The sequence below is a fragment of the Halichoerus grypus genome, chromosome 5, assembly GCF_964656455.1.
Source record: "Halichoerus grypus chromosome 5, mHalGry1.hap1.1, whole genome shotgun sequence".
Classification (NCBI taxonomy): domain Eukaryota; kingdom Metazoa; phylum Chordata; class Mammalia; order Carnivora; family Phocidae; genus Halichoerus; species Halichoerus grypus.
This window is the reverse complement of record NC_135716.1, coordinates 181,436,258-181,455,255: the sequence shown is the minus strand read 5'-3', so window position 1 is coordinate 181,455,255 and position 18,998 is coordinate 181,436,258. Positions and strand designations below refer to the sequence as shown.

The 18,998-nt window shown below is 39.2% G+C and overlaps 1 protein-coding gene across 8 annotated transcripts in view; it reads right to left on the bottom strand.

Annotated features, from left to right (window-relative positions):
• The window catches only part of RERE (arginine-glutamic acid dipeptide repeats), a 415,927-nt gene that overhangs the window by 131,372 nt on the left and 265,557 nt on the right, over nucleotides 1–18,998 (bottom strand). Inside the window, exon 1 of one of the 8 annotated variants that reach the window (XM_078073824.1) lies at nucleotides 11,523–11,794. The exons of the other annotated variants lie outside the window; for them this stretch is intronic. Within the exon in view, the coding sequence (XP_077929950.1) occupies nucleotides 11,523–11,548 (26 nt within the window). The 5' untranslated portion in view covers nucleotides 11,549–11,794. Of the gene's footprint in view, nucleotides 1–11,522; nucleotides 11,795–18,998 lie in introns of those variants that run through there. 8 annotated transcript variants of the gene reach the window in all.

Genomic DNA, 18,998 nt, shown 5'->3' with positions numbered 1-18,998 from the left:
TTCTAGTAGGTTCATGTAGGAACGACATGCTGTTTTAGGAGGTCTGAAAGGAATCAAACAGGCCACGAGGCTATTTTAATCATGAGTACTTTAAGAAAAACAAGCAGTCAGTGTTACTGACCATTTCCCTTCCAACTCATTCCTTTCTGTTTCATAACTAGCTATGAGCAAAACTAGCTGCCAAAAGCTCTCCCCTGTATCTCTAAATAGTTTCCAAATGCTTGCCTGCCTACAAGCAGGTCTAGCCAAAATGTGTCATCTGAGAAGGTTTCAGCTGCAGCCCATCCAGTAACTTGTGCCCACAGCTCAACTTCCAGGTTCTTCTAGAAGGTCTATACTATGCTAAGGTTCTCAAGTGGATGCCTATGAAAGCATTTCCCCTTCACTGCTACACATGCACTGCTAAGTCCTTGATAATTCTAGAACAAACATTCCTGGTCTGTTTTTATTTTAGTCTTTTTCCTTTTTTATTTTTTGTGTGGTTTATTTTTTGTTTCTTCTTTTAATATTTTCATAAGCCAGTATTATCATATTTAGCTCAAAAATGTGTCACAATAATAAAACAAACACCAAATATCTTAGATCCCACTGGTTTGCATAAAATAGGTTAATAACTATACAAGTGAGACAAACAAGTGTACTGAGGATCTTAAGAGCCTAAATTGGAAATTGTTTCTCTCATTTTTGTTTCTATCAAGGATGGGTACTAACAAGGTTAGTAGTTTTAAAAGCCCAAAATAAAATAACCTTTGAAAATTTAAAAATCAATATTTATAACAAAATTATTTCTTAATCATATGCAACTTTTAAATGTTAGGGTTTCTTATAGCAAGAAATACAACAAAATTATTTTGGAGGAGGATGAGGACCCAAGGTAAGCAGACAATTGCACGGGCCTACCATTTCCAGGAACTCCTGGATATAGAATATATATAATGGTGGAAATGCTCTTTTAGGTCCAAGATAAAGATAGCAACATGCCCCATTAGAGAGAACTGGATGCATCTGACAGAAAAACCGTCAGCATATGAAATGAAGATGAGCGACAAGAAGTAAGCTTTGTGGGAAATAGCCAGTACCCAGCCACATCTGCAATCCACCAAACAATCACCATCTCCCCTCCCTCTTCTGACAGCATCCAAACTCTACATTAAACTACATGTTCATCCCCTGCCTCACTGCCCCCTTCTTCCTGCAAGCTCCTCTCGTGGTCCAAACCGCCCTATCAGAGAATGACACTCTGCCAAGACTCATTTGGACATTTCCTCCCACCCGTGCACCCACTATGGGACGGACTACAGGCTTCTAGAGTACAAGAACTGATACCCATCTTGTGTGTCCCCCAGAATCTAATACGCTCCCCGCCTGGCATTTTTATGCATTCAGGACAAATTTAAAGTTCCTTAGTGGCATGAATACTTCTAGATTACCAAGTTGTAACACTTGACAAAAATCACCAGCAATTATTATTTAAAAGGAGTATCAACAGCCTGTAGAAAACACTCTTAATAATCACATGCTGACCAGTACGTATTTCCTTTTACTTAACACAGCAATTTCCAAACTTTTGGTCTCAGAAATTCTTTACGGTCTTTAAATTACTGAGCATTCTAAGGAAGTTAGGTTTTTGAGAAATTTCAAAAAAAATTTTTTAAATAGCAGTAAGGCTATTACATATGAACATGTATCATTTATTTTTATAAAAAATAACTGTATTTAAACCAGAAAAAAACTTAATGAAAACAGAGGCACTGTTTTGCATTTCTGCAAATCTAATCCACGACTTAACAGAAGACAGCCAGATTCTCATATCTGCTTCTACATTCAATCTGTTACAATAAGTTATTTTTTTTTAATTAAGATTTTATTCATTTATTTGAGAGGCAGAGACAGAAACACTGCAAACAGGTGGAGGGGAAGAAGGGGGGGGGGAGAGAGAATCTCAAGCAGATTCCTCACTGAACGCAGAGTTTGATGTGAGGCTTGATCCCACAACCCTGAGATGATGACCTGAGCCGAAATCAAGAGTCGGACACTTAACCTACTGAGCCACCCACATGCCCAGCAATATGTTATTTCAGTTAGAGTATATGAAGAAAACCTTGTCTCACAAAGATAATAATTGGAAATGGGAAGAATATTTTAATAGTCTTTTTGGCAATTATGGATATTATTTTTGATACTACCCCAAAACTCAACAAAGTGGTCATTTCTTAAAGGTTTTTACACAATGTGAATCTAAAACCTTATCTATGATCTTTTTGGACTCTTTTACGTTAAAAATCCATTAGTCTGTCTTGGCCTTTCAATGGGTCCTTCTACCTGGACGTGATTTTTGTGAAGTCATGCATAAGTTAGAAGGAAAATATTGGAGGGGCGCCTGGGTGGCTCAGTCGTTAAGCGTCTGCCTTCGGCTCAGGTCATGATCCCAGGGTCCTGGGATCGAGCCCCGCGTCGGGCTCCCTGCTCCGCGGGAAGCCTGCTTCTCCCTCTCCCACTCCCCTTGCTTGTGTTCCCTCTCTAGCCGTTTCTTTCTCTGCCAAATAAATAAAAATCTTTTTTTTTTTTAAAGATTTTATTTACGTATTTGACAGAGCGAGACACAGCGAGAGAGGGAACACAAGCAAGGGGAGTGGGAGAGGGAGAAGCAGGCTTCCCGCCGAGCAGGGAGCCCGACGCGGGGCTCAATCCCAGGACCCTGGGATCATGACCTGAGCCGAAGGCAGACGCTTAACGACTGAGCCACCCAGGCGCCCCAATAAATAAAATCTTAAAAAAAAAAAAAAAAAAAAAGAAGGAAAATATTGGATACCAGGTTATCCTTCAATTAGTAATGACGATAGTTAGCATGTAAGTACTTTTCTACTGTTCTAGGTGCTCTACAGTCTCATTTCTATGCATTCATTTAATTCAAATTTTGATATTAATGAAAGCATTAATAGTGACAGTCCCAGAAATACAAATCTTATTCTATCTTACATGTGAAACAACACAGCTACTGAAGAGGTTTCTGCTTGATGTACAGTGTTGCTTAATTAATACAGTAGGTCTGGGCAAAAACAGGATGGCCATCAATTAAGGAAGGAAAATCCAGACCAAGGACAGTGTAAATCCCAGTGAGGTCGGATAAAGGATACTACATACAAAATAAGAAACCAAAGACAGAAGTCATGTCCCAGGATAATGCAGGACAAATCTATGTACACCCTTATCCTTGCCTCAGGGTTTTCACCTACATTATCTTAAATTCAGATATCCTGCAGTTGCATTATGAACACCAGTAAAATAATAATACTAGTTATCACTTACTAAGTACTATTTGTGCCAGGTATGTATGATTTCATTACTCTGTGACAACCCTATGAAGCAGTATCTCCACGTTATAGATAATAATGACAGTACTAATTCTAATATTAAGAAACATATATGGTGAACATTTACTATGTACCAGGCATTTTAAGCTAAGCAAATTCCACATATTTTCTTATCTAATCTTAAGGATGACCCTATAAGGAAGGTGCTATTATTACTTATCCAGACAAGGAAACTGAAGATGAGAGAGAATTATGAAACTGCCCAAGATTACACAGCTAACAAGTGGGAAGAAAAAACCAGATTCAAACTCAAGTTTAGTTGACTCCAAAGTCAGAACTCCTACATGGCAGAGAGATTAAGTTACTGAACCAAAATAACATAATTACAAATAGAACAAGTATGAGAAACCATATCCTTATCTTCATTTCAAGCATCAAAGACAGAATTATCAGAAAGAGTTTCTTTTTAGTTTGAAAATCATGTTAAAAGAGAAAACCTATAGGGGCACCTGGGTGGCTCGGTTAAGCGTCTGACTCTTGATTTCAGCTCAGGTCATGATCTCAGGGTCGGGAGATTAACCCCCAAATTGGGCTCTGCACTGAGTGTGGAGCCTGGAGCCTGCTTAAGATTCTCTCTCTCCTTCTCCCTCTGCCCCACCCCCACCTCGCAAGTGCACATTCTCTCTCCCTCTCTCTAAAAAAAAAATTTTTTTTAAATGAGAAAACCTATCAAAGTTAACGTCTAATTTATATAACATTGCCAAAATAATAAAATTATAGAAACAGAACAGATTAGTGGTTGCCAGGTGTTAGGAATGGGGGATGGGTAGAGAGGTGAGGGAGTGAGAGGTCTGTATGGCAACAGAACAGACATGACGATGGCGCTGGTCACATAAAGCTACACTGACTGACTGCACACACACATTTTACTAATGTTGTATCCAGGTTCTGATGTTATACTAGACTTATACACAACGGGAGAAGTGAGTGAATGGCATATAGGAGCAGTGTGTAGTATCTTGCAACTTCCTGTGAATCTAAAAAATTAAAAGTTTTTAAAAAGTCTAAAGAATTGGTTGACTGAATGATGTATTACAGATAGACTGGAGAGACGAAAGCTAGACATGAGAAAAGCTGATTAAATGGCCAAAAGATTCCCCTAAGATGTACTGTAGACAGCTGAACAAGTAACAGAAGAAAGAATGCCACAGTTAAGGAGAAAGGACATTCAAGGAACTAACTCAAGTCACATAAATTCTTTTTTCCCTGTATTTACTAAGGATTCTGGTTTGGGGTCATCCTTTCTGAGACATCCCTGTGAATCATACTACCAAAAAAAAAGAAAAAAAAAAATTGACACCATCCTCACCAGCAAGGAAGAATTTCTCTGTGAGGTTAATGTAAATAATATATGTTTTTCAAAACAGCTGAGGTTCAGTCCCCATTATTCTACAGATCTTCGCTTTGGGCTATGAAAATACAGTCCCAGAAGCCAAATTACAACAATAATGACAAGTCATTGTGTTTATTCCTTGAGTATTGAAAGAAAGAAAGAAAGAAAGAAAGAAAGAAAGAAAGAAAGAAAGAAAGAAAGAAAGAAAGAAAGAAAAGAAAAGAAAGATACATTGTATATGAAATCTGATACAAAAGAAATCCATGTAACAAAGCAGTATCCATGGCAACTACAACTTAATATTTCAGTCCTCTTCAGCTGCAGTGGATTAAATAAAATGACAAGATGTTCCCTTTGAAAAGTAACCTGTTACCATGGAAACGTTTTAGTCTAAGAAGTAAACAGGGAATGGACAGAAAGGGGCAGGAAGCCTGTAACTGAATATCAAAAAGGGAGAAGCATCCACGCAAAGGAGATGAGAGAGCCGGCTGGCCAGATGCAGGCTGGGAGAGGCAAGTGTCTCTGAAGGAACATTCACTCAAGACACCCAAATAGCTCTAAAAGAGTGTGGTAATTGCTTACGACAAGGACTTGGGTCTACAGGGGAAGAAGAGGGACAAGAGCACAGGGTCCAGGGGAGAAGACATGAGCTGGTAGAACAGAGCCCTGTCACAGGGAGCTGGCATGAGTTCTCATCCTAAACCCAGACCTGGTCCCCAATCCAAGCCCAGAACATCACAGCAGTGTGGCCTACAGCCCATTCCCCAAAGTCTGGGACTGCATAACTCTCCAGTTGGACCCCTTCTCTGCGGCTGGTGTCACGCATGAATGAAATCACTATGCAATTTTCCTTTACCTTTCCTTCAGATCACAAGGCTCAGAGAAGAGGTAATTTTTACCTTTCCCATAAAGTGTTCAGTTGAGCAGGAAGACTGACATGAAATCAATACAAAGAAGACTCTAGAAATTCTACTACTCACTAGCTCATTCAGAAAGTGATCACAGAAATGGACTGTAGGTCCAGAATGAAATACAACAAATTTTGGGAAAATTGAAAGGCAATTTATCAGAATCACTTTTTTTTTTTTTAAAGACTTTATTTATTTGTGAGAGAGAGAGAGCATGAGCAGGTGAGGGGCAGAGGAAGAAAACAGACATCCCGCTGAGCAGGGAGCCCAACGCAAGGCTTGATCAGGGGACACGGGGCTCGATCTGGGAACTCCAGGATCACGACCTGAGCCAAAGACAGACGCTTAACTGACTGAGCCAACCAGGCGCCCCCAGAATCAGTCTTTTTTTAAGAAGGGTTGTGGGCAGGAGAGAAAACAAGGATGATAAGAAGGAAATCTAGAATAGCATGCTGGGTTTCTCAGATTTCAGCATGAACACACATTTCCAAAGCAAATTTTTTTTTTTAAAGATTTACTTATTTATTTTAGAGACAGAGAGAGAGCGTGGGGGGAGGGGGAGAGGGACAGCAGCACAGTCCTGCGGCACAGTAGCCACTGCTATTATTAGCTCCCAGTATTGGCAACAGACGACAACAGGAGCTAATTCCCCTACCAGGAGTTCCCAAAGCACCACCTACCTCTCCTCAACTCTTACCACAGGTGTGATTTTTTATCTATTTTGCATGATTTTATATTTATTTTGTGTAATTATTTCCTTCAATGTCCTGCCCTTAGACTGAAAGCACCATGCAAGTAAGGAACCAAGTCTGTTTTTACCTCTCCATTATATCCAAGGGCCCACTGGCACTCACTATATTCTAATATTTTACACTACATACAAGTATACTCCAATATTTTATTTTATTTTTTTTAAACCTATTGTCATTTTATTTATTTATTTTTTAAAGATTTTATTTATTTATTTGTCAGAGAGAGAGACAGAACACAAGCAGGGGGAGAGGCAGGCAGAGGGACAAGCAGGCTTCCCGCCGAGCAAGGAGCCCAATGTGGGACTCAATCCCAGGACCCTGGGATCATGACCTGAGCCGAAGGCAGCCGCTCAACCGACTGAGCCACCCAGGCGTCCCTACTCCAATATTTTAATTCAACTATTGTTTAGCCATAGATAGCAACTAAGCACTTTGGTACGAAATTAAATCAAGTAACCTGTGATAGAAGGCTAGCCCTCCTGCCTAGCAGGAAGGATATTTTGAATGAATATTGGTTTATTGAGAGAGAGAGAGAGAGAGAGAAAACCCATCAACAGTTGAAAGAGTTAATGTTTCAAGTTCATACACAAATACAAAGGTCAAGACAGAAACTCTTCAAAATCCCGAATTATAATATTCTACATTTTCTCTGATGGAAAGTTCCTTAGAGACCATGTGATCTAATCTTCTAGCTTAACAGAAGGAACCAAGGCCTGAGGAGATAAAGGTGCTCTTTCAAGGGGTCATAGTGAGTAAATTATGGAGGAGTCCAGGCCACAGAAGTAGCTCTCCTTCCACAGAGTACCCCCTAAATATAAGTAAGAGTCCAAAACTAAAATTTAGGCATTGGCTGAGGAACAAGAAGAATTTTCATGCTGACAATAAGATGCAGTAAATGTGGCCTCTATACAAAGTATGTAACATCAGGAAAAAAATGGTTTAAAAAAATTTTTTTTTAACAACATATGAGAAAGGCTCTCATTTCAAAGTGGTAATCACTGCCCAACACAAAGCTATACATACATAAATGATGATTTAGAAAACAGACTTATTATTTTAATCCCACTGTGATTGAAATAATTTATAAAGCAGCAATATTTGAAGATTAAGCCGATCTCCTGACCAAAAATATTGCTAGCTTTCTGCACACTGAAATCAAACTTTATAAAAACAGAAATGTAGCATCCCCAGAAAAAGAGGGCCATTGGACTATGAGTATGTCTTCAATGCATGTGTGAATGTCTCTTTGTTCCCAGTGGGAAGTCTCTGGGAAATACTATGAAAAACATGACCATTGCATTATGCCTCTTCACTGTGATGGTGTGGGTATGGGGGGAGGAGAGGGGAAAGGTGAGGGCAGGGAGGAAGAACACAGCCTTCACAGCATTAACACACACACACACACACATCAGAGAGATAAGAAAAGAACGTTTAGTGCTGAACTCACCGAACATTTTATATGACATGGGAGTAAAGCTTCTTAAAAAAAAATTTTTTTTTCAGGAAATATAAAGAAAAATATAAGACACCCAAAGGGCAAGAGAAGAAAGGAGATCAATAAACGGTGGTTAAACATATTGGCCACTAATTTAATTACCATAATTCCCAACACAACTCCTGACACTGTCTTAAACAGACTGACCAAAAACTATAGATGTTGTTGAGATAACCATACTTATATGAGACTGTAGACTTGGCCTTTGAATTAATAACAATAATACACTGAGCAATTAAGTGCCAAGCGGTTTCATACTGTTTTCACCCCATCTTTATAACAACTGTGAGAAATTATACTTATTTTATTGGAGATTTGGTCATATGGAGATATGGCCCATGAGAAAATGGAGATTCAGAGGAGCCAAGAAACTCATGCAATGTCACTAATGAGGTGGCATTTGAACCATACCATCTAACTCTAAATCTAGTCTTTTCTCTTACAGTAAACGCCACTCATATTCAACATATTTATGCCAAAGGCCCATCTGGCAGGCACTCTGAAAGAGACTAAGGCTACAAACACAGATGTAGCCCACACCCCAGAAGACAATCCAATGGTCACAAATAAATGTATAATTCAGAGAACTTTGATAGAAATAATATCTAATTGTCTTAATTGAATTAAAATGAGCTGTTGTAGCTTAGAACAAAAGTATCAAGAATATACAACACAAGAATAGATTAATTTTCTTTCAGATCTGCTTTAAAGATATGTTCAGGAAACAGTATCCTCCCCTGTCACAAACTGCTCAATACAGATGATCATCAGTTTGGGAGGAGACTCATGAATGCACACAAATTCGTGAATTTCATTATTTCAAATCTCCCTTTAGCCTGTATTTTCTATTTTCTCTCTCATTCTGGATGACATTTTTTTTAATGGCTTTAGAATAAATGCTTCTCTGGTAGAAAGATAGCTCATTTCAGTTAACGACCAAAAAGTAAAGTGGAAAATGAAAAATGAATTCAGAAGGAAAGAGGATCAGAAACAATGAACAACTGGAAAATCACAGACATGGCAAACATCAGGTCTTAGGTGTACCAGAGTCTTCCAATCTAATACATCAGACAAGAACCTAGGACGTGGTCAAAACTGGAGCTATGTTATTAGCAGATTCACAGGCTCTGAAAAATTTATGTTTTACATAAGAGGAACCCTTTAAATGTAAGCCTCAACCTTGGATTCTGATTCAAGATTCTAATATAATGACAAAAAAAGCTAATAAAGGATAATATTTTGGTGAACTTTTACTTTTATGTTCTTCTGGAAACATAAGCTGTCCATATTCACCAACATTTCCTGATACTCTGAGGTACAAGAGGAGGGGAGCGATAAGCCAAAATGAAACTAACAAGCATCTTTCCAATGTCCAAGCTGGGCAGACCCTGGACAACTTCACTGACCAAGAGAAGAATGTCCCACGTGCTGTTCCTTCACCTCTGCCACCACCAGACAAGCACAGAAGCCCCAAAGCGAGAGATGGCTAGTCAACAAATAACATTCCAAAAATATTTTCCCAAGACAGGGAAATACAGAACAAATGCACACTACACAAGGAACGGTGCTTGTGACTTACTTTACCTGATCTGAAACACAGAAATTTGACTCTAAACAGCCAGCAGTGGTCACTACAAGTCCTCACCATCTAAACAGGTGGCTGCATACAAGCTCACAAGGGCACATTTGTATTAGGCCAGGCCAGCTAGCCAGCTAGCCAGACCAGCGGGAGGAACCTGCCCAGAGCTGATTCATGAGTACAGCTTCCTAGTCACACTTTGTTTGCTAAATATAAAAAAAAAAGTTGAAGAAGTAAAGGCCCTAGAAAAGAAAGGCAGTCCACAATGGTTTTCTAGACAAGTATGGTCCTGACTCAAATGAGGATTTTCTGAAACAAGTCTGGAGTGTTAAGTGCCTCCGAGCCCAGATCCTCTTGTCCGGAGAGACGGTAATTTTAGACTTACAAGAGAAAAGCAGAAAGGAAGAGTATTGTAAATGGAGTGAATTAAGAAAAGTTCCAGAAGCAATACTACACGGTATGGGGAAAAACTGCCCAAAACCCCCAAATGCAATGTTCAAATAAATGTGATCATAATTGGGAAGACAGCCCTCATATGAATGGAGAACAAGACTAAAACTAGTAATCAATGCACTAGTCCTAAATTCATCTCCTTATCACAATCCCCAAACTGAACCTGCTGGAAGCCAGATGATACTTCAGTAATATTGTCCGTGGCTAGAATTTACCATTAGCCTTCCTTACAACTTTCCACCAAATCAGGGTCCTCCTCTGACAAGAGGTGAGCACGCACAGCTCCACATTCATATTACACGATGAAGAGTTTATACTCAGAATCTCTCCCTGTATCACCAACATCCCATGAATTTCCTCACTATCCTATGAGCACTTATCAGCTGCACATTCTTGCACATCATGTGCTTCCACCTTCCAACCTCCCAAATGCACAAAACTTAAGTGTCACTTCAAAATTTTTTCCAACTTTCATCAGAAGAAAAAAGCGGAGAGGAAACAAAGAGTAACAACTAATACAATTTGCCAACTTCACGTATCATCTACTTGGGTAAGAACTGAACTTGTCTTAAACCTGAGTATTATGATTGGCTCCCTACATTAACCATGGTAAGAGCCATCTGTCTGAGCCCTGGATACAAACGGGACACACAAAGCGCGTAACTCCCCGTCACAGAAAGGACTGGTGCAGGGCCCATCAGGCAGTGGGCACAGAATCTGGCCTGGTCAGTGCCTCCACTTCTCCAGCATCAACTCCTCTTTTTACTCCTCTCCTACCGAATGTACAGGTCACACGACAAAATACACATACACCACAAATGCCACCTTCTGCTAAAACAAATAAAATAAAGAAACAAAATAACTGGAACCTTAACTTCTATCACAAATGTCACTGCATACAATTTTTTTCTTAATTGTCAAGACATTTCCCATAAACTCTGAAAAGAATGGACTCTTTCCTTTTGAAACAACAGAAAATGATGTGACATAACCTTTTATTTCTTTAAAAAAAATCATTTTAAGGTGATAATGTTGCAACCATGATCCACAATTACTTCCTGCATACGTCAAAACGTATACACTATTTCATCTTCAGACTTCAGAAACAGATCACAAGAAATATAATTTGCTCTGGCAAACAGGCTCTCAATCAAAACAAGTTCCACCCACCTTCAAAGCAACCAATAGCTGCCCACCTACCACCCTTCCTAAAACATCCAAACAGAGCTGCTCTCGGGCCCAGGCATTCCCTACCAGCCACACAGCACCAGAACAGCCTGCAGGTTTGTTCTGCAGGTGCCTGAAGGCAAACAAGCTCAGCACCAGGCATCCATGCAGGACTCAGGTTAAAGCTGTACCCGGAGAGGAAAGGGGAAGGGAAAGGGGAAAGGGACAGGGACAGCAGGATCCACAACGTTCTCCATTTGCTAATGCATCTCCGGGCAGACCCCATTCTTAGCTCTGATTTCACGCTTCGCAACACCACCTACATGGCCAGCCAGGGCTGAATTAAAGGCTCTTAGGAACATGCACTATGAATGATGAAATGATTCATAAACATCTTCAGAAGTGAGAAAGAGCAGCAAAAACCATCACTGTTTCGGTGAGGCCAGAGGAAGAGAGCCTACCTGCAGGGGCTGAATGGATCATCCATGACTAATAGAGGCTCTGGTGAGTCTAGCTGTATCCCTGAACCTCTACTTACTGTTAAAACTCTGCCCTTTTCTACTCTAACAACTCAAAATGGAGGCACATGCAGTCTGAGAGACCTCATAGAGCTTTCACTGAGCTTGTGCTATGACCTAAGCCTTCACGCAGAACGCAGAAACTTCCCCCTCACACTGACAGGACTGAGCATGTGCTGTGACCCTCCCTCATCCATACACTGTCTCTCAACGCAATCAATCTCAACCCTGCTGTTTCCGTAAATAAAGCCCAGCCAACAGACTCTGCAGCTTCTCCCTGCATACCAAGCTAGTGTGCAGGGAAGTGGGGCCTTAGAAAGGGGATCTGAGACAGCCAACACCAGGGAACTCGGCAAGCCACACCATCTATCGAGAGGCTTCAGAGAACTGCCCTGCTCTGACAAGACAACAGCAAGTTTTGTCTTTTTTAATTGTGGTTTTATTTTTTTTTAAGATTTTATTTATTTATTTGACAGAGACAGACACAGCGAGAGAGGGAACACAAGCAGGGGGAGTGGGAGAAGGAGAAGCAAGCTTCCCACCAAGCAGAAAGCCCGATGCGGGGCTCCATCCCAGGACCCTGAGATCATGACCTGAGCTGAAGGCAGACGCTTAACGACTGAGCCACCCAGGCGCCCCTTAATTGTGGTTTTAAATAGCAAGGTCTTCAAGAAGGAATAGAATCAAAAGATACAGATATGACCATACATAGGATTAATTAACAGAAACTACAGCACATTTATAAACATAGTAGTAGCTACTTAAGGGGAACAACCCCACAAATTTCGTTTTGAAAACTTTGTAAACATTTGGGAAAAAAAAGCCACACAAACAATTCTGGCAAAGCTGTGGAGTTCTGGGTACTGTCATAGCTACAAACGCAGTACAGACAGTAAAGAAAGAGTATCTGAAGAATACTGTATTCTATGAAAAAAGCTTAATCTCTCTTAAATAAGAAGCTCTAAAATTGCCTAAATAATAAAAACATTTCCCAAAGAGGTACTAATCCAGTCAGGTATGTCTAGCTTGAAAAACATACTTCTAACACTAACAAGGGCAGGAAAGTCCAAATCAAGAGGTCAAAGAACACCATGCCACAGATACTCAAGCACCTAAAAATCTCATTTGAGATCTCCTGATTCAAAGGTTTAGGCAATTCTTTATAGCATTGCCCACGAAGCTAACTTCATTTAAAATTTAATCAGAAAAGATTTCTAAAGCCACGTCAGCAAGGCCATGCCATGCTAGTCATACTGAGTGCTATGAAGTATTCATATTGTCCACAGCACCAGCCAAGACATTTTCTGTTACAATCTTTAAAAACACACACTTTATGCCTCTCCCCACAACCTCCACCTCCAACAAAAAGGCAAAGTGGGTTGTCCACCCCGTAAGATAGCCTAGTTTGGTATGTGTACACAAGCGTGTTTCCATTTGCAAACTAAGAGATGATTCTATGTATGATTCCTTATAGTTACAATTAAAAAAGAAAAATAAGACCATGAAACTCCTGAAAATGTATAAAGGACAAGACAGAGTAGGAAAAAGCAGTGCTAACTGTGTTTCCCACAAATGTAACAGAGTGTGAAGAAATTAAAGACCTGCTTAAGAGAGTACTCCATGTCCTCAAGATTCCTAAAATAAATGTGGAATCCATTCCATTTCCTTAGTACTCCTGTTTTTGCTATCAAATAAACTAAATTCTGAGACTATGATTAAAAAACTCTCATCTTACTGAAAATGTCATTTATACAACACGAGAAATGCCAAATACACTTAAGTAAGTTTTGCTTTTGACCCAGCACCTGAATCAAGTATCTACAGCTTGGAAGACCACTTTCCCTATTGGGAAAAGTCTGTCCCCAGACGTGTGAGACCAGAAACAGTCTGAAGAAAAAGGCTCTCTAAAACAGAAGCAATTGAATTGCCTAGGAGCCAAATAGCACGACTATGACTATCAAAGTATTTCCTTCAAAAGCGCATTTTTTCAAAACTACCGAATCCCATGGAAAATGCTCCCTTGGAGAAATCAATGTAAAATAATAATTTAATAAATTCATCATTATTCTGAAAAACCACAGGAGCTGTTCCATGAAACATAGCATAAAAATGTTTATTATGATAGCAATTCAAGAAGTATACACTATAATTCTAGTCCCACCAAATACCTTGAGTGACACTAAGGGCAAGCCATCAAAACCCTATGACCTTTTCTCCAAACACTGGGTCCCGCAGTGGCCGAGGCCTCCTTCAACACCCTCTTGGTCGTCTTTCCTGCCACTCACCTCATAGCTGTCCTCTGCACGCCCCTCGGGCAGACCCCCGGCCCCGTCTCTCCTCAGTGGTGGTACGCCCCAGGGCTCACCTCACTCTGCAGTTCTCTTCTCTTGTGCGTGGAGAATTCACCCACTCACCCACAATCCCAGCCAGAGCCTCTCTGGAGAGACCTCCATACCGGGAACAGCTGGGAAACCTCAGAGAACGCCGTTCTCCTCTTGCTGCCCCCTAACTCATTCAGCTTTTTCTGGGGCGCCTCATCTCTCTTGACGGATGATATGCTCTTTGGGGGCAAGGACAGTTACCAAAATCATCTTTACTGGAACCACCCAAATCTCTTCTTTTGTACCTCAAAAAAAATACATCTGAAGCACTGAGAAGGGCAAAATAACACTTAAGATAATCATTCCCTGGCAGAACTTACAAAACCTAAAACTAAAAATGAGGAAACATCAAACAAACCCGAACTGAAGGATATTCAACAAAACTGGCTTTCTAACTCATCAAAAATGTTAATGCCATGACAAAAGAAAAAAAAGCCAAAAACATGTTGTGAAAAATGCTATATATAATATGCTATATATAGCTAAATATGGACTATATTAGATTAAATGGTATTATATCAATGTCACCTTTTCTGATTTTGCTAACCATATCATGATTATGTAAGAGAATGTCCTTGTTCTTGAGAAATACACATTGAAATATTTAGGGAGAAAGAAGCTTGATGCTGTAATTCATTCCTAAATAGTTCAGGGAAAGAAAACAGAAAAATGAAGCAAAGATGGTTAATACAGAGAATAACTCGGCAAAAAAACAGAAATAATAAAGTAAATCTGTAATAAAGTTAAAAAGATATATAATACATAAAATAAAATCAGTAAGAATAAATTAATTAAGCAAATACTGCAAAATGTTAACAACTGGTGAACTGGATGAAAGATATATACAGGAGTTATATGTAGTAACATCAAAACTCTTGAGTTATGTACATAAAATATTTAAAATTTTAAATTTATATATATATATATATATTATATATATATATATATAAAACACCTACTTGTACTAGTAAGCCTTCAATCATCGGTCCTCATGGAATCTGGAGACTGGACACATGACTGGCAACGAGTGACCTGCCATGCTACCTGCTTCCACGTGCTCTAACCCCCAGACTGAATCACTTAACACCCAACTTTGAGTTCAATCCAACCTCAGAACATGAGGTCAGTTCTCCTCCTCAGAGAAAATCGAGGAGCCCTGAAACCTAGTGGCTTGGTAATTAAGTAAGCCAATGTGCCATTTTAACATAAATTCCAATTCTAGAAATGGGCTCTGTTTCCATTGAGCAAGCCCTATCTTACACTGAGGACCACCCTCTGACTCTACTCAGTACTTCCAAGCCCCTAAAACCTGGGCCTTATTTTCTCCACGGTTGTCTGGACCACTAGATGTCTGCTTACTGCTGCTAACCATCCGCCTAGACCTCATTCCTGCCCCATTTCCTTGCCACCTGGGTGCTTGAGGGATACGCACACATGATTGGCACATAGGCTGCCCATGTGCTTCCTTCTGTGGCCTCTACTGCTAGGTCTTCCCCCAAGTCCTGTGATCCCAAGTACTTCCACACTGTCTCCGGATCTTAGACCTTCCTCTCTCCTGATTCATCCCTTAGTGAACAACACTTGAACGATTAACATTTTTGAATAGATTAAAAGTGAGCTGAGAATGTGAAATGAATATACTATGTTAATGGATTCTTTCTAAAATTAAAAAGGTTTATTACATAAAAACTGACTGAAAAACTATTTTGTCCACTGTCATACTTAGTTTTTCATGAGCAGAAAATTTATCAAATGTAAAGTAAGAACTATAAGTTTTAAAGAGGTTTTTACTTACCAGAAATATAAAAATGTTTAAAATGTTTTATTTACTAACAACAACTTGTAAAGCAAAAGCAAGGAAAACTTAACATTCAGGCAACTCTAGAGAAAAACACTTGTTGGGAAAAAAGATATTCTGTTTGACTTTTAATGAGTACTAACTTCACATCAAGAGAAGGGAAGCATTTAGAAACAGTGTGGTTAAATTTTATTTTCTAATTGTCCCTCGTGTGTGGAAATGTGGAAATGGAGCTGAGCGTTATACATGCTGCTCTGATTTCCAGCCAACATGCTGATTTATCCTATCAGTTCTAACTATCTGTTCACACGCTTTCTCAGAGTTTCTATGGCAAAAACTATTATACCATTTTACAAAGGTTCATTTCTTCATCCCCAATTCTCACACATTTTCATGTATTAATGGACATGGGACTCTTTTTTTTTTTTTTTTAACTTTAGAGCGATACTTCTAACACTCTGCCTTTAAGTATAGTGCTTGTTGTAGATTTCTGTTTAATTATTCAGTCACAACAGGGAAGCTTCATTCTATGGTTACTTTGGTAAGAGTCCCCTCCCCCAACATGGACTAGTTGTTGACTTTCAACAACTGTTTTTCTCAACATCAAGATGAGTATATAGTTCTTCTTCATCATGTTAAAGTGGTAAGCTATATTAACAGATAAATTTTTAAACCAGTCTTGTGTTCTATAAACCCAACTTGAGTAAGTAGATTTTTCATGCTTTGCCAGATTCCATTTTCTAATATTTTATTTAAACATCTTACATGCATGTTCCTAAGTAAGACTGACCTATAAATTTTACTTCTTAATCTGGTTTTGTATAAAGGTTTAACTAGCTTCATAAAATGACGCAGGGAACCTATACCATCTTTCTCTGTTCCCTGGAACACTGGTAAAGTTTACTTATAAAGCCACAGTCTAATTTTTTAATTATTTTTGGTCTAATGAGAAGAAAAAGAAATGTCCTGTACAAATTGTGAAAATGCCTTTAAAGGAGAAAAGGCATGCATTTTTTTACCCACTTCTTCCTTCCAGCCTGAAATCTGGATGTCACGGCTACCATTCGACTGACACCCTGAGTACGAGGTAAAAGTTGAAGTTAAGGATAGGTCCCTGATGGTTGTGGAGCCCCACACCCACCTAGGATTGCTTCTTCTCAAACTCTGCTTACATGGGAGGGAAATAAAGGTTCTATTTTGTTTCAGTCTATTATATAGTCTCTCTGATAGTTCTAGTGTTGAAGTTCTCAGGTGTATATCTTACCGTTTATCTGACTCAGGTTGATGGCACATGGTTTCTTCCAACACTTTGTAATTTTTAACAGTGCATTTGGCATTCAAAGATATATTATCTTATATATCCTACAAGTTCTTGAATGAGAATATGCCTGTTGGAGGCTCAATGGCCCAAGACCACTTTTTACATTATCTTCTCATCCTAGAGTTCTCATATTTTTCAAGAATGTAAATTCATGTCCCAACTGTCATGGGGGCAAAGCCCAAAGTTATGAATTATACGGGAAATTCTCCCTCTATTCCTCCCTCTTCTTTTCTGTGCTTAGAGTCCCAGTCCCAAATAGGTTTCTCTATCATTTCCCTCTAATTCCGGATATATCACCTAGCCCACCCTTTCACTGAAGAACAGACCTTTGATGGTCCTAACTTGGTAGAGGGCTCTCAGTTCCAACTCCCTAACCCCCTAAGATCAAGACCCCATCTCCTATACCTGGTGGGTGTTAAAGGCAAGACCCTTTGGTTAAGGAGACAGTAACTAACCCAACCTCCTCTCATCATGGGCTGATGATCAGCTTAATGCTTTACTTGACAGTTTCTCTTAATTCGTGCAAGCTGAGCTCTGCATTTAAAAGTTCTGTCATATTTTATTCAACACTGGTAGATGTTTACTGGCAAAGGGCTTTTGAAATTATCAAATCTGATTTTTTTGTCCTATCTTATTGAAGTTCTTATATTTTAAAAAAAAGTTCTTATATCCTCAGTAGGGCTGCGTTTCCAAATATACATGTACTCTCAACCATTTCCAACACTTGCCATCTGACATAAACATTGTTAAGAGTTCGAATGTGATGGCAGAGGAAAAGCAAACAAAAAATTATTTATACCTAGTTCCAGCTTCTTGTCCTCAAAAGCTATACAAACACCATGAGCTGTGATGAATGGACAACTTCACTAAAACAGAAGTAGATTTTGAAATGTATGAAATCCAAATTAACTGAAATAAAGGAGATCTACATTGTTACCTTTCAGCTGAAGTATAAAGATTTATTTGAAAAAAGATGGTCACAATGTTGTTTAGAATAACCAAATACTGGAAAACCATAAATGTTCAACAAGATGGGAACAGATAATTATGAGACATCCACACGATGGTAGATAAGATGCTCATTACAAATGTTTGTGCAAAACGTTTAATGACATGGTACTATGTTCATAATAAAAGAAAATGAATAAAGGAATGCATGATATGTATATTATGTGTAAACAATACTTTAATTATAATCTTAATACATACACGTACACCTATATACACATCCACATAGGTGTAAACTGAAGGGGAAAAACACAAACATGGATTATACAATTATATATCATTTCAGTTTGCTTCTTTAACTTTTGTACTTGTCAAGTTATTTTCTAGTGAGCACATATCTTTCTCTTCATTAGAAAAGCTTCAAGTTATTTTCCAACACAGCCAGAAGAAAATGAGGTTGTATGAGTCAATCTATGATAAAATCATCAATGTTAAGAGCACAGGCTTTGGGACGCCTGGGTGGCTCAGTCGTTAAGCGTCTGCCTTCGGCTCAGGTCATGATCCCAGGGTCCTGGGATCGAGCCCCACATCGGGCTCCCTGCTCTGCGGGAAGCCTGCTTCTCTCTCTCCCACTCCCCCTGCTTGTGTTCCCTCTCTCGCTGTGTCTCTCTCTGTCAAATAAATAAATAAAATCTTTAAAAAAAAAAAAAAAAAAAAAGAGCACAGGCTTTGAGTCAAACAGGCTTGGGGTTTCCTGTTTAGTAACTGTATGCCTTAGGCAATTCTTTAATATAACACCAATTTTCTCATTTGTAAAATAAAGGTAATGCCAACCTCACTGAGCTTTTATGGGAACTAAACAATCAAGCATGGAGTAAGTATTGACTGTGAGCAAGTAGCAGTTGTTCTCCCGTGGGCCCTGAAAAGAAGATGTTACAATTTGATTCCTTGAGATCACACTTTCTTAAGAA